The sequence below is a fragment of the Balaenoptera borealis genome, assembly GCF_965194805.1.
Source record: "Balaenoptera borealis genome assembly, chromosome: 12".
In the NCBI taxonomy this organism is placed as follows: Eukaryota; Metazoa; Chordata; class Mammalia; order Artiodactyla; family Balaenopteridae; genus Balaenoptera; species Balaenoptera borealis.
Window position 1 is genome coordinate 89,823,908 of NC_138869.1, and position 13,662 is coordinate 89,837,569.

At 39.3% G+C, this 13,662-nt stretch overlaps 1 protein-coding gene across 3 annotated transcripts; it reads left to right on the forward strand.

The window, feature by feature from the left end:
• Positions 1-47: 47 nt before the first annotated feature.
• Positions 48-13,039, forward strand: TDP2 (tyrosyl-DNA phosphodiesterase 2). 3 transcript variants are annotated; one of them, XM_082346408.1, is made up of 7 exons: positions 48-354; positions 441-526; positions 4,575-4,748; positions 5,484-5,575; positions 7,815-7,933; positions 9,253-9,423; positions 12,079-13,039. In XM_082346408.1, exons 1-7 carry the CDS (start codon positions 190-192, stop codon positions 12,358-12,360), a joined length of 1,089 nt encoding a protein of 362 aa, XP_082202534.1. In that variant the 5' UTR covers positions 48-189; the 3' UTR covers positions 12,361-13,039. The 3 variants fall into 3 exon arrangements, with proteins under 3 accessions (XP_082202534.1, XP_082202535.1, XP_082202536.1); XM_082346409.1 differs by having other exon boundaries at positions 48-252; XM_082346410.1 differs by lacking the exons at positions 48-354; positions 441-526 and adding an exon at positions 600-752.
• The last annotated feature ends 623 nt before the right edge of the window (positions 13,040-13,662 follow it).

Below are 13,662 nucleotides of genomic sequence, written 5' to 3' on the forward strand. Positions count from 1 at the left end.
GCTGTTTAGCCTTCGCCAGCCCGGGCCCGCTTTCCTGCTGCGCAGGCGCGCTATCGTCCTCCGAAAGCGGAGCGCGTTTCCGCAAGAGGCGGTTGATGCGCGAGCGCTGGGGCGCTGGGCGCCTGCGCAGAGCTCCAGGCGTCTCCCTGCTAGGCCCGGGTTAGAGGGAGGTGAGCTGGCGGCGGTCCTATGGAGCGGAAGGGTGGTCCGGACGGTGCCCCGGAGGCTGAGCGGGAGGAGGGAGAGCCCGAGGTGAAGAAGCGGAGACTTTTGTGTGTGGAGTTTGCCTCGGTCGCGAGTTGCGACGCCGCCGTGGCTCAGTGCTACCTGGCCGAGAACGACTGGGAGATAGAAGTACGCTTTCGCTGCTTCTCTCTTTCCCGCTCTTTACTTTGGTCCGGGCAGCGCACACGTTCCATCTCTGTGTCTTTGTTTTGCAGAGAGCGCTGGACTCCTACTTCGAGCCGGCCGTGGAGGAGAGCGCTTTAAAAAGCCATCTTGACACCACTTGGGAGCCCGAGTTCTGGTGAGTGATGAGGGGGCGGGGACCACTCCGGGCGGAGTTAGTTTGTACCGGGTTGCGTTGGGCATCCTGGGACCTGCAGTCGAGTTGGACGGGCGGGTTTGAGTAGAGGCACATCTCGCCTCTGAATAGCCGGAGGCGGAGGGTTTTTGTTGGTGCGTGGGATGGAGACGCGTCCCAGCAGCGGGGCTGACGCTTCTCTCCCGATGTCCAGGCTGTCACTTAGAAGGTACTTTGGAGTCGGGGGGTGGGGGGTGGGGGAATATCTGAAATGTAATTTTTTGAGTACAGTTTTAGGCAATATGTAAGCAAGGGTTTCGAAACAGATGAATGAGGCAAAATCCTCTACTGAGGAATGGTAACTTGGAAGTCTTCTTGCTGCTTATATTGTTGTTGTTTATTCTCTGCCGCCCGGCCAGGATAATAGTTTTTATAAACTGCACATCCGCCCCTATTATTCCAGTGCTCCCTCCCCAATTCATGCACTTCTGCTCTTAAAGTCCAAGTGCCTTACAGGTCCCTCCACGGTTTGACCATATTTCTGGGTTCGTTTCTTTTCACACTCTCTTTCCTACCCTACAAAACTTCCAGGCATACCAAACTTTCCCTTTCTCCAGCGGGCCATTTTTTCTTGCCTTTCAACCTTTGTAAAGATATTTATCATCTCTGCCTAGAACCCTTTTCTTCCTCCTTCCTTGCTAAGTAACATTTATCTTAAAAGTCCAGCTTAGACATGACTTGTCTTCAAGAAGCTTTCCCTGATTTCCCAAGTCTGGGTAAGGTTCTCCTCTTGAGTAATTCTATATAGCATCATGCATGACAACTTAGTTCATATTATAATCGCTATTTAGTATTTTATATCTCCCACTAGACTACTACATTTGGTGAAGACAGTGTCTGTTTCATACATTGTTGATTTCCCAAAGTCTCAAACAATATTTGGCATGTAATAAGCTCTCAATAAGTATGAATTGAATATATAAAGTTCTCCCAGCTGTATGGGCAGCCTCTATAGTTAACTGTTCATAGTAGATACTTTTTTCTCCCTGTGAGCTTTTCAGCTGCACTGTCTTATAGATGTGATAAGATCATTTCATTAGGCTCCTTTCTCCGTCTGCCTGGCCTGTTGTTGGGGAATTGTCTACCCATCCACAGTGACATATCTCTGGCTCCCATGTTGTATTAGCTAGAGCCAGTTAGATTAGTAGGTGTTCATCTAGCCCGTGCTGGCCAGTCAGATCCTCTCTCCTGGGATTAGGACCAAGAGTGTTTAGTGAATCTTCCTGTCAAGCTGGGACTGTACATGTTAACTCAGTACCTGTGGGGGACCTATACCCATACTCTTGTGCATGGGGAAGCTGAGAATGCTAGTCTGCAGAGACAGTGAAACCGAGAGAAGTTGAGTAAGATTGAGAGAGAGCCTTGATCGAACTTCCGTAGGCATAACTGTGTTCCTGTACTTGGCTCTGGGACGTGATTCTGTTTCCTTGTGAATTCTTTTGTTTTACTCAGACTAGCCTGTGTTAGTGTCTGTTAGTTGTATCCTAAATTGTAGTCAGTAAAGAAGTTGGAACAAAGGAGGTGGAGTCCCTGAAATCGTCCCTCAAAAAAAATGTGGGTGGAGCTGAGTAATAGTGGGGTAGAGGACCATTAGGAGTCCCCTAGCCCAGAATCACGAATTGGCAGAAAACAAGCAAAGTGATTGATGAGGCTGTGGTCTGTTGTCTCTTGGAACTCAGATGAAATGTCAGTGAGAGTGAGGCTTTATCTATAGAATAGAATAAGAATCCACACTGATATAAATACATTTGTCCAGGAGTGAAGGGAACACTTTCCCTCACAGTAGAATTCCAACTACTTAATGTTGAAGGCATGTTAGAGTTAGAAAAAAAATCACCATTTGAAAACTATCTTGATAGTAATTATCTCAGACAGGAATCATCAATGGACAGTAAAACTAAGGGACTTCCCTGGTGGCGCAGTGGTTAAGAATCCGTGTGCCAATGCAGGGGACACGGGTTTGATCCCTGGTCCAGGAAGATGCCACATCCCACCGAGCAACTAATCCCATGCGCCACAACTACTGAACCTGCTTGCTGCAACTACTGAGCCCGTGTGCTGCAACTACTGAAGCCCGCACGCCTAGAGCCCGTGCTCCACAACAAGAGAAGCCATTGCAATGAGAAGCCTGCACATCACAACAAAGAGTAGCCCCCGCTCGCCGCAACTAGAGAAAGCCTGCGCACAGCAATGAAGACCCAACACAGCCAAAAATTAAAAAAAAAAAACAAAAAACAAAACAAACTAATAGGTAAAAGTTGATGAGAAACAAGACATTTACATAGTCTCAAAGTACCTACCCGCAAAATACTTATTACATGGGGGGAAATCATAACTGTGCAGTGCAGAAACCAAGGCATCAAGGTTAACGTGACCAGTACTGGGGACAAATCCAATACTGTTGGATCAGGCCTCCTGACCTGATGCACTGAGGAGGACACCCTATCACTTCTGTGTCATTCCTGCCAAAAAATACACATCCTCAGAAAACATCAGACAAACCCAGCCTGAAGGACATTCTACAAAATAAATGGCCTGTATTCTTCAAAAAAATCAGGAGAGACAAAGACTGAAGAACTATTCTGGATCAGAGGAGCCTGAAAGAGGCATGCCATCTCAATGCAACATGTGATCCTGGATTAGGACATTACTGGCACAATTGGCAAAGTTTGAATAGATCTTTAAATTATTTAATAACATTGTATCAATGATAATTTTCTGATTTTTGATAATTGTACTAAGGTATGTATGTCCTTATTTTTAGGAAATGCATTCAAAAGTATTTATGCAAATGTTTCAGAATAAAAAGAGTAAAGCAAGTAAATGTTAAATAAGTAAAATGTTAACATTTATCTGTATGAGTGGTGAGTAGAATTCTTTTTATTGTTTTTTGAGAGTCTGAAATTATTTCATAAGAAGTTTAAAAGTTAACTAGACTTATCATGGTGATCATTTTGCAATGTATACAAATATTGAGTCATTATATCGTGTACCTGAAACTAGTATAACATTATCTGTTGATTATACCTCAATAAAAAAAATTTTTCAGGAGTTCCCCGGCGGGCCAGTGGTTAGGACTTGGCGCTTTCACTTCTGTGGCCCGGGTTCATTTCCTGGTTAGGGAACTAAGATCCCAAAAGCTGCGTGGTGTGGCCAAAAAAAATTTTTTTAATTAAAAAATAAAATTTTTTTAAAGAAGTTAAAATATTGGCATTACATTTATTAAAATTATAAATGTAAAATCCTAGTTCTTAAATTTATGTATATTTTATAAATGCTTAGCAGTTGAGTTTTAATAATGTTTGTCCCTCCACTCAAGTGTCTGGGCCTTGGTGGGAAAGGTGGGGTCAGGCAGACCTGTGGGCTGGAGCCCATACACATGGTCTCTCCAGCATGGCAGTCTCAGAGTAGTCAGATTTCTCATGTAGCAGCTCAGGGTTCTTGTTGGACAGAGTGTTCCAAAAGGCTTGAGTGAAAGCTACAAGGCTTCTTATGGCCAAGCCTCAGAAATCCCAGAATAATCCTTTTCACTATATTCTATTGGTCAAGCAAGTCACTAAGGTCCAGATTCAAGGGGAAGGGTATTAGTTGGACTTCACCTCTCAGTGAGGGGAATAACAAAGAATTGCAGCCATTATTTATGTGGCACAATGAGATCTTATTTCAAATGTGATTTAAAATGAATCCAGATAAATGTGGAAATCTTACATTACTCAGTCTGATTTGGGGTCATAGTTTATCAAATCATTTTAGCGACCTATGTCATTGAAGGATATTGAGTTGGTTCTAAGTAAGCAGACATTTGGATAACACAGCAAGAATCTATTTTTCCTCACTCATCAGACTTTTGCTGTTCTATAGGCAGATACTTTTAGGACTCTTAAAATTTATTTACCTGTAAAATGAGGGCTACAGAGACTCACAAAATAATTTTTAAATTAATCAGTTTATAGATTATTTGCAAAGTTGTGTTTCATTCTTATCTTGCCAGTGTTGACCTAACCAAGGAAGAAACAAGTGATTCCATTAGTTCTAAAACCAGCACATCTGAAAATGTTCAGCAAGAAGATGGCAGCATGTTCTCTTTCATTACCTGGAATATTGATGGATTGGACCTAAACAATCTGCCAGAGAGGGCTCGAGGGGTGTGTTCCTATTTAACTTTGTAAGTATTATTACATCTGTTTCATGGTAACGTGATAATGTGTCTTACCTGCCTACAAGGAGGGTAACAGTTCAAGGTTATGGGCTTTGGAATCGGTCCTGACTTCAGAGTCCAGCTCTCAGAGGAAACGTGTGAAAGAATTGGGAGTGACTGCCCCTGGGAGCAGGATTGTGGCTTGGGGTACAGAGGGAACACTAATTTTTGTTCACAGCCTTCTAGTACTATTTTATTTACTAAACTTTGTGTATAATTATTGCTATGAAAAGAAAATTACCAAAATGATCCGTATCTGCCACACACTAGCTCTGTGACCTTGTGGAACCACTTGTAAGCCACTTCAGTTCTCCAGAGCTCAGTTTTCTTCATCATGGATAATAACTGTTTCAAGAGGACTGAAGAAGACAATAACACTTAAGGCATCTGTTAAGAGTGAGGACCATTGTAGGCTCTTAATATTATTGGTTTCTAGTGTCAATGATTCCTGTTCTTCTAACTTTGAAAGGTTGTCATGTATATGTTTTTTTTTTTAAATTTTATCTTTACAGTGTTATGTGTTAAATAGCACAGGTCTTTCTCATTTTATAGTTATCAAAGGTCAGCATAAATATTGAATATTAGGTGTCCTAGAGGACTATAATTTTGTGTTTCTTTTATGCTGTGGCATTTTCCTAATCTAGGTAGCTGCAAATGAAATGGTATACCTCATATTTTTCATAAATTGATGTGTTTAATTAGGTACAGCCCAGATGTGGTATTTCTACAGGAAGTTATTCCCCCATATTCTGCCTACCTAAAGAAGAAAGCAAGTAGTTACGAGATAATTACAGGTAACAGTTTTCCTGTTATTTAACTTGTCTTTTTCTTTGAAAAACAAGGTGAGAGATAAACCAAAGTTAGACAGTTGGAACATAGACAGGAAAAAGCACAAATAAAGTAAGTTTGAGAAAAGGAAGTCAGACACAGGATGTGGTGGCCCCCAAGCTGTAAGCTTATTCAGCTTTCTGCTTTCCGGAGAACTGCTTGTCTCTTTCTTGGTATGCACTCCTGATGCTGTGGTATTGAGCGTAAAAAAGGAAGATGGCTTGCGGCCAGTTTCGTTCTAGGTGCCTGCTCTGCATCTAAGAGCCCCTGGTTGTTCCCCAGAAGAAGGAAGTGCTGCCCTGAGGGGGAAGTCTGTATCTCCAAAGAATGGCCCATAAGGCATGCTGACGCATAGATAGTGGCGCATAGATAGTGGCGACAGAATTATGTGGAAATACAAGGTTTACTGATTTATTGTCTGATATTCGTTCCGTACTAAACCTATATATACATTCATGCTCTTTGAATAAACTTGCCTTGCAACCATCAGTTGTCTTGGCCCTTCTGATCCCATACTGGTGCTTTTCAGTTCCTTACCCCTCACCGCCGGGAACTTCTAGCTTTCTGCAGCCGGTCTGCGGCAACAGGATACTAAAAAAATCATAGGAGAATATGTTACATATGTGGAAAAATGGTTGAAATGGATGATTTTTCAGGAAAATATAAATTGCCAAAATTTGAGGCACTAAGTAGCTTTTTGGTGAAATCAAATTGTTAGAAAATGTTTAAGTGTGGTGATTGCATTGTGGTTATGCTTTTTCAAAAAGTCTTTATTTCTTTTTATTTATTTTGTTCTTTTTCTACCTTTTTGCCCTGAATATTTTAGTTTTTGATTTTTCATCTATTTTGTTTTTACTAAGTGCATTTAATATACCACTTTGGCTTCATTTCATGACTTTTGGCTAAATCTCATGTTTTCTTTGACTTTCACTTTTACCTAGTGTATGATTTTAATTTTGATTTACTTTTTAATCCAAAATTGCTGAAGAGAGAGTTCTCTCTATCTGCCTTTCTCTCTCTCTCTCTCTGCGGGACAACTTTTCTGCATTCTCTTGGGGATTCCTCTTGCCTGTCTTCTGTTTTGGTTATCTTGTTTTCTGAATCCCATGCTTTCTTCCTTGGTTTACTTCCTCATTTTACTGGAGCACATTCTCTAGTCACTTTCTAAGAAGTAGCACATGGGGAGTGAAGTTTTTGAATCCCAGCCTATTTGGAAATGCCAATGTTTTATTCTCATAGTTCCTTGATAGTTTGGCTGGACAAAGATTTCTAGGTAGAAAGTCATTTTCCCACAGAATTTTGAAGGCATGATTTCAGTGTTTTCTAGTTTCCATTATTGTTGATTAGAAGTCTGATGCCATTCTAATTCTTGATCTTTCTTCCCCCCCCCTTCCCCCTCTGAAAGCTTTGAGGCTCTTCTTTTTAACTCCAGTGTTTTGGGGGTCTTTTTTTCATTTATTATGCCAAACACTTGGTAGGACCTTTCAATCTGGAGGTTTGTGACCTTCAGTTCTGGAAAATTCTTTTTTCTGTCTCTCCTTTCCTCCCTCCCTCTCCGCCTCCTTTCCTCCTGCTGGACTCCCCACCTGCCATCTTTCTAGTCTGCTGCCCTCCTCCCTGCCCCTCCGTTTCTTCCTCCCTTCTCTTCCTGTTCCTCTTTTCCTGGTTCCCCTCCGTTCTGATAAACCAGTTACCACTTCTCCACCTACTTTGTTCTCTTAAAAACTTGGAAGCTTTCATTCATTGACCCTCCATTTCTGTTCTCTTTTCTTCTTGCAAGTTTATACCTTTCTAAATTTTTTTATTCACTTACTGTGATTTTTCTGGTGCTTCCCGAGTGAAAAGTAACTGCATATCAAGTTGCCTCAGTCTAAGTCTCATCTACTCTGCCTTTCAGAAATTTTTCAAATTTTTATGTTTGGTATTAGCACTGTTAACTGTTTTGGGCACTTATGTAAATTCATTATTATTTTTGTATTTCTTCCATACTTCCAGTTACACTTTTATATTTCTTCCATGCTTACAGTTACAGAGGGACTTGGTTGACCACCTTCAACTATTTTGAAATAATAGTTTACTTATAAGATTTATATCCATTTAAATATCTATACCTGCTTGTTATAAAATTTTCAGTAGGGGAGCTTGGGATAAACTGCAGATACCCCTGATCTCTCAGCCTAAATTCTTTTCCGCAAACATTTGAAGGTCATGAAAAAGGATATTTCACAGCTATAATGTTGAAGAAATCGAGATTGAAATTTAAAAGCCAAGAGATTATTCCTTTTCCAGATACAAAAATGATGAGAAACCTTTTGTGTGTGCATGTAAGTAATTTTTTTTAATTGTTTTTTTAAAAAAAAGAATGAACTATTTTTTTCATAGTTCCATGATGGTGTCCTTTTTAAAAAAGCATTGTCTTTAGAAAAATATTTACTCCTCACTTATAGGTTCTTTTAAATAGTCTTAAAGAACTTTATAAATTAAATTTTTACATACATTTCAAATATAGACAAATTGTAAAAATAAAATCCTTGATTCATTAGATGTTTTCTTAATATATGAGTTTGCTAACATTCCACGGTTGCTTCCTAAAGTAGTTTTTTTTTTCTTATTAAATGCACTATACTTGGTACTTTATTGTACTCTGTGAGTCTTACAAAAATGAGTCAAATAGATCTTGGTCTCATAGAGCTCGTAGATTAGCAGGGGAGAGATTGTATGTATAGTACCTAAAATAAACGAAGGGCATAAATGCCATGGGAGAGGTATAATGATATGCCATGGAAGTTTAGAGAAAGGAAAGATGATTTTCAGCTACATTGTTTAGTGAAAGTTTCATGATGGAAGTTGTGTTTGAATTGGGCCCTGAAAAATATGTAAAATGTAGACATTAAGAACAGTGCAGGTGGCAGAACCACCATGAGCAAACTTTTGCAAATTGCAAATAGCAGGGTATGTATATATGAAAGAGAGCATGTATAGCTATAAACGAGCCTTCTATTCAGTTGGATGTAGAGGGCACAAAGGGGGTAGTGTGACGACAGGTTTGGTAAAGTAGGTTGGATCCAGATTATAGGAGATCATGAATGCCCAATGTGAAAGAATTTGAACTGGACCCTGCAGGCAATTAGTTTAAATAATGACAGATCTTACATTGCTGGTATCTTAATTGCAAATGGTAAGTGATTCTCATTCATTCATTTAACTGACATTATTTTGAGTTACCTATGTGCCAGGCTCTCGGTAACAGTAATAAATAAAAGAGCCATCTTTGCTTTCAAATGACTCAGGGCTTTGTAGGAGAGAGATAATTGTGCTGCATTTCGATCTAGGGGACTTTATAAACGGTCTACACGGCGCTGTAGGAGGATAGGGGAGGGAGCCACTGATGCCTGGGATGCTGGGGAAGGGCTCACAGTGGAGTTGACATTCGAGGGAGGTTTTGAAGTATTAGTGGGTACTTGCTCAGTATTCTTTGGGAGTATTCTTTGACCCTTAAGGATAAGCACGGTGCTGATTATATAGTTTCACTTTAGTAAATATTGATATATACCCATCAGTTGAATAGTTACTGATTCTGTGAACAAAGTTCAGTGTTAATTGTTAGTGGATCATTTTAACAACTCTGTTTATCTTGTTGCAGGTGAGTGTGTCAGGAAATGAACTTTGCCTTATGACTTCTCATTTGGAGAGCACCAGAGGGCATGCTAAGGAACGAATGAATCAGTTGAAAATAGTTTTAAAGAAAATGCAAGAGGTTCCAGAGTCAGCTACAGTTATATTTGCAGGAGATACAAATTTAAGGGATCAAGAAGTGAGTGATGAAGTCATTTCATTGTTTATGGGCAGATTAATGCTGTGGAAACTAATTTAGGTTTCTTTTGACTAAAGCTATTAAAACTAGGACTTTCATCTGTTCATAATGTGTAAGTGACCTTGCACATGCAATTTAGCAAATGATTATTTAGCCTGTGCTACTTGCCTAGCACAGGGGAAGCAGAGGCAGAAGGGGCTGTTACATTATTGGGTGAAAACATATATATGGTATATGAAACAGACAACACAAAACAATATATATTGATTAACAAGAGGGGTATAGAGAAAATAATGGTTAGAAGAATTTAGAAAAGGTCGTTTATTTGCAGTTTCTTAGTTGTAAGGTAAGAAGAACAGAAAGATTTGACCAACATAGTTGTCCCAAACTCTTTTCTTTCTGGATTTTCTTTTTTCAACCTTTTTTACCTTCATGACATTGGTTTTGGCAGTGATTTCTTGGATATGACACCAAAAGCACAGACAACAAAAGAAAAAATAGGTAAGGTAGACTTCATCAAAATTAAAAACTTTTGTGCATCAAAGGGTATTATCAATGGAGTGAAAAGGCAACCCATGGAATGGTAGAAAATATTCACAAATCATATATCTGATGAGATATTCAGAATATTCAGAATATACAAAGACCTCCTACAATTAAAAAAAAAACACACAGAAAAAAAAAAAAACCTCATTAAAAACTGGGCACGGGACTTCCCTGGTGGTCCAGTGGTTAAGAATCTGCCTTCCAATGCAGGGGACACAGGTTCCATCCCTGGTCGGGGAACTAAGATCCCACGTGCCGCAACTACTGAGCCCACGTGCTGTGGAGCCCACACACCACAACTAGAGAGCCCGTACGCCACAACTAGAGTGCCCACGTGCCGCAGCTTTGGTGCCCACATGCTCTGGAGCCCATGCACCACAACTAGAGAGAAGCCAGCACGCCGCAGTGAAGGATCCCGTGTGCCACAACTAAGACTCGACGCAGCCAAAAATAAATAAATACAATTAAAAAAAAAAAAATGGGCAAAAGATTTAGACATTTCTTGAAAGAAGATATACAAATGGCCAGTTAGTTCATGAAAAGATGTTAAACATCATTGGTCATGAGAGAAATGCAAATCAAAACCATGATGAGATACCACTTCACATCCATTAGTATGACTATTACAAAAAAACAAAACAACAGAAAATAACAAGTGTTGCAAGGATATGGAGAAATTGGAACCCCTGTGCACTGCTTCTGGGAATGTAAAATGGTGCAGCTGCTGTGGAACATGGTGTAAGGATTCCTCCAGAAATTAAACAGACTTTCCATATGATCCAGCAAGTCCACTTCTGGGTGAATACAAGCAAGCAAAAGCAGAGCCTCAAAGAGATAGGTGTACACTTGGGTTGGTAGCATTATTCTCAGTAGCTAAAATATGGAAGCAACCTAAGTGTAAGTGTCCATTGACAGATGAATAAACAAAATGCATATATTGATACATGAAATGGAATTTTTTTTTTTTTTTTTTTTAACTTATGGCTGTGTTGGGGTCTTCGTTTCTGTGCGAGGGCTTCCTCTAGTTGCGGCACGTGGGGGCCACTCTTCATCGCGATGCGCAGGCCTCTATCGCGGCCTCTCGTTGCGGAGCACAGGCTCCAGACGCGCAGGCTCAGTAATTGTGGCTCACGGGCCTAGTTGCTCCACAGCATGTGGGATCTTCCCAGACCAGGGCTCGAACCCATGTTCCCTGCATTGGCAGGCAGACTCTCAACCACTGTGCCACCAGGGAAGCCCTGAAATAGAATATTATTCAGCCTTAAAAACGAAGGCAATATTGACACATGCTATAACGTGAATGAACCCTGAAGACATTATGCTAAGTGAAATAAGCCAGTAACAAAAGGACAAATGTTCATGATTCCTCTTACATGAGTTTCCTAAAGTAGTCAAATTCATACAGACAGGAAGGAGAGTGGTGGTTGCCAGGGGCTGGGGGGAGGGTGGAATGGGGAGTTCGTGTTTAATGGGTGGAGTTTCAGTTTGGGACATTGAAAAGGTTCTGGAGGTGGATGGTGGTGATGGTTGCACAATCATGTGAATGTACTTAATGCCACAGAACTGTAATGTTAAAGTCGAAATTTTATGTGTACTTTACCACGATAAAAAAATTTTTTAAATCCTAGAGTGTGAATGGGAGGAAAAGTTAATGTTGTTAGTAAATTTCAAATAAAACTGAAGGCATTTGACATTATGGGATCATATAAATGGTATACTTATAAATTTATAGATTAGAGTAACAGTTTTGCCTTCTTTACACTTAATGTTCATTTTTTTAAACTACTAATAGCAATAACTGAGACCATGGATTTTCAGTCTTCTGAGTTTCATCTGACTCCCAAAGTTAGGAAGCTACTTGTGGCAGAAGCGAAGGGGCAAATTTCAGACCTCTCTGTCTCTCTTGATATTTTTATATTACCTACTTATTACCATGCAGTAAAATAATTTTATAATATATCTAGTTGTATCTAGTTTTGCATTTGTGCATTAATAAATAATCTGTGGCATTCTGATTTGAAAAGTTGCACCTAGTTGTGGTAATGGTAAAGACCTTTTTAATAAAAGGGAAAAAAGATTGAAAAGAGTTTTCTTTCTTTTTCTTTGCAGGTTACCAAATGTGGTGGTTTACCCAACAACATTGTGGATGTCTGGGAGTTTTTGGGCAAACCTAAGCATTGCCAGTATACATGGGATACAGAAGTGAACTCTAATCTTGGAATAGCTGCTACTTGTAAGCTTCGTTTTGATCGAATATTTTTTAGACCAGCAGCAGAAGGCGGCCACATCGTTCCCCGAAGTTTGGACCTCCTTGGGTTGGAAAAGCTGCACTGTGGTAGATTTCCTAGTGATCACTGGGGGCTTCTGTGCAACTTAGATGTAATATTGTGAACTGCTTTTCAAATACGAGTTTTAAATGTTCGGAGCAATTTTGTTCTGTGTTTTTGCAAATGTAATTGCTACCTGTGTGGAAAAGTAGTTTAATATGGAGGAATTAATATACTGGATCATTGTAACAAAAGAAAAAACACCTGTAATTTTATTTTGTGAATTGTGTCCTCAGATTTCAGAACTAAATCTTAATGTTTATTTCAATGAAAGCATACCTGTGTTCAGAACATGAGGCCTCTTAATGAAAGGTCACAAAGGCTATCAGCTATTACAAGCTCTGGCTCGTAAGAGTGCTCACAGCTGCTGGCTGGATCTGCATTTAAATAGATTGCAGCTGTCCTACATCAGACTTTTTGTCAGCTAACAGTGCCTAATTGGTAAGCTAGAAATGAACTCATGATTTAAAATCCCTTAATTTTTAAAAAATTCATGTTTGTAGTTATGTCACCAACAGAGGCAAAGTTAGGCTTGATAATGATTAAAATCACTTTTATAGAGGCATTGGACTTTTTTTCTAAGAAAAGTAAATGTGTAAAAAGAATTAGCCTTTTAGTTTTGCTACTTGTAAAACTGAATTTTTTTCAAGACGTGAATGAGGAGCACTTCTACACGTGCTTTAAGGAAAGATTTTTTTCCCATAAGAGAATGTACTTTGAATAAAGAATTCTGCTTGCTTATAGTTTGTTTTAGTATGTTTTTGTGCTCATGATGGGATTGAAGTTTTTACCTGCTTCCTGTTTCTGGCTCCACTGCTACTGTTTCACCTTTGTGTGGAGAAAACAGCTTTCCACGTTGCTTCTCACTCTGCCAAGTATTGCCAAGAATATATTGACTTCCTCAGTATACAAAAATGAAAGCTGGCGGTAATAATTAGAATGAGAAGTGGCAGAAACTTATTTTCATCAGGGGTGTCAAAATTAACAACTAAAACACCTAAAAAAAGACAAGCTGTATTTATATATAACATATGCTTTGTCATAATGGAAAAGTTTTATATGTTAATCATAATTTTAATCATTAAAAATGAGTATTAATGCTAATATTTTAGCATGTATTACGGAAGCAATAGTTCATTTTTGTGGGAAAAGGATGTTTTTGGCATAAATTGCTTATTCACTTGGAAGCATAATTAAGTTAGAACTCTACCACACTTCAAATTACAAAAAAAAAAAATCTAGATGAGTGAAAGGCTAAATATAAAAAAATAAAATATGTAGTAGTGTGTATTAGATTAAATAATTATCAAATTGTTTTAAAACTGGAAGGAGTATCGTTTTCTTTTTATGACTCAGAGCATCCAAG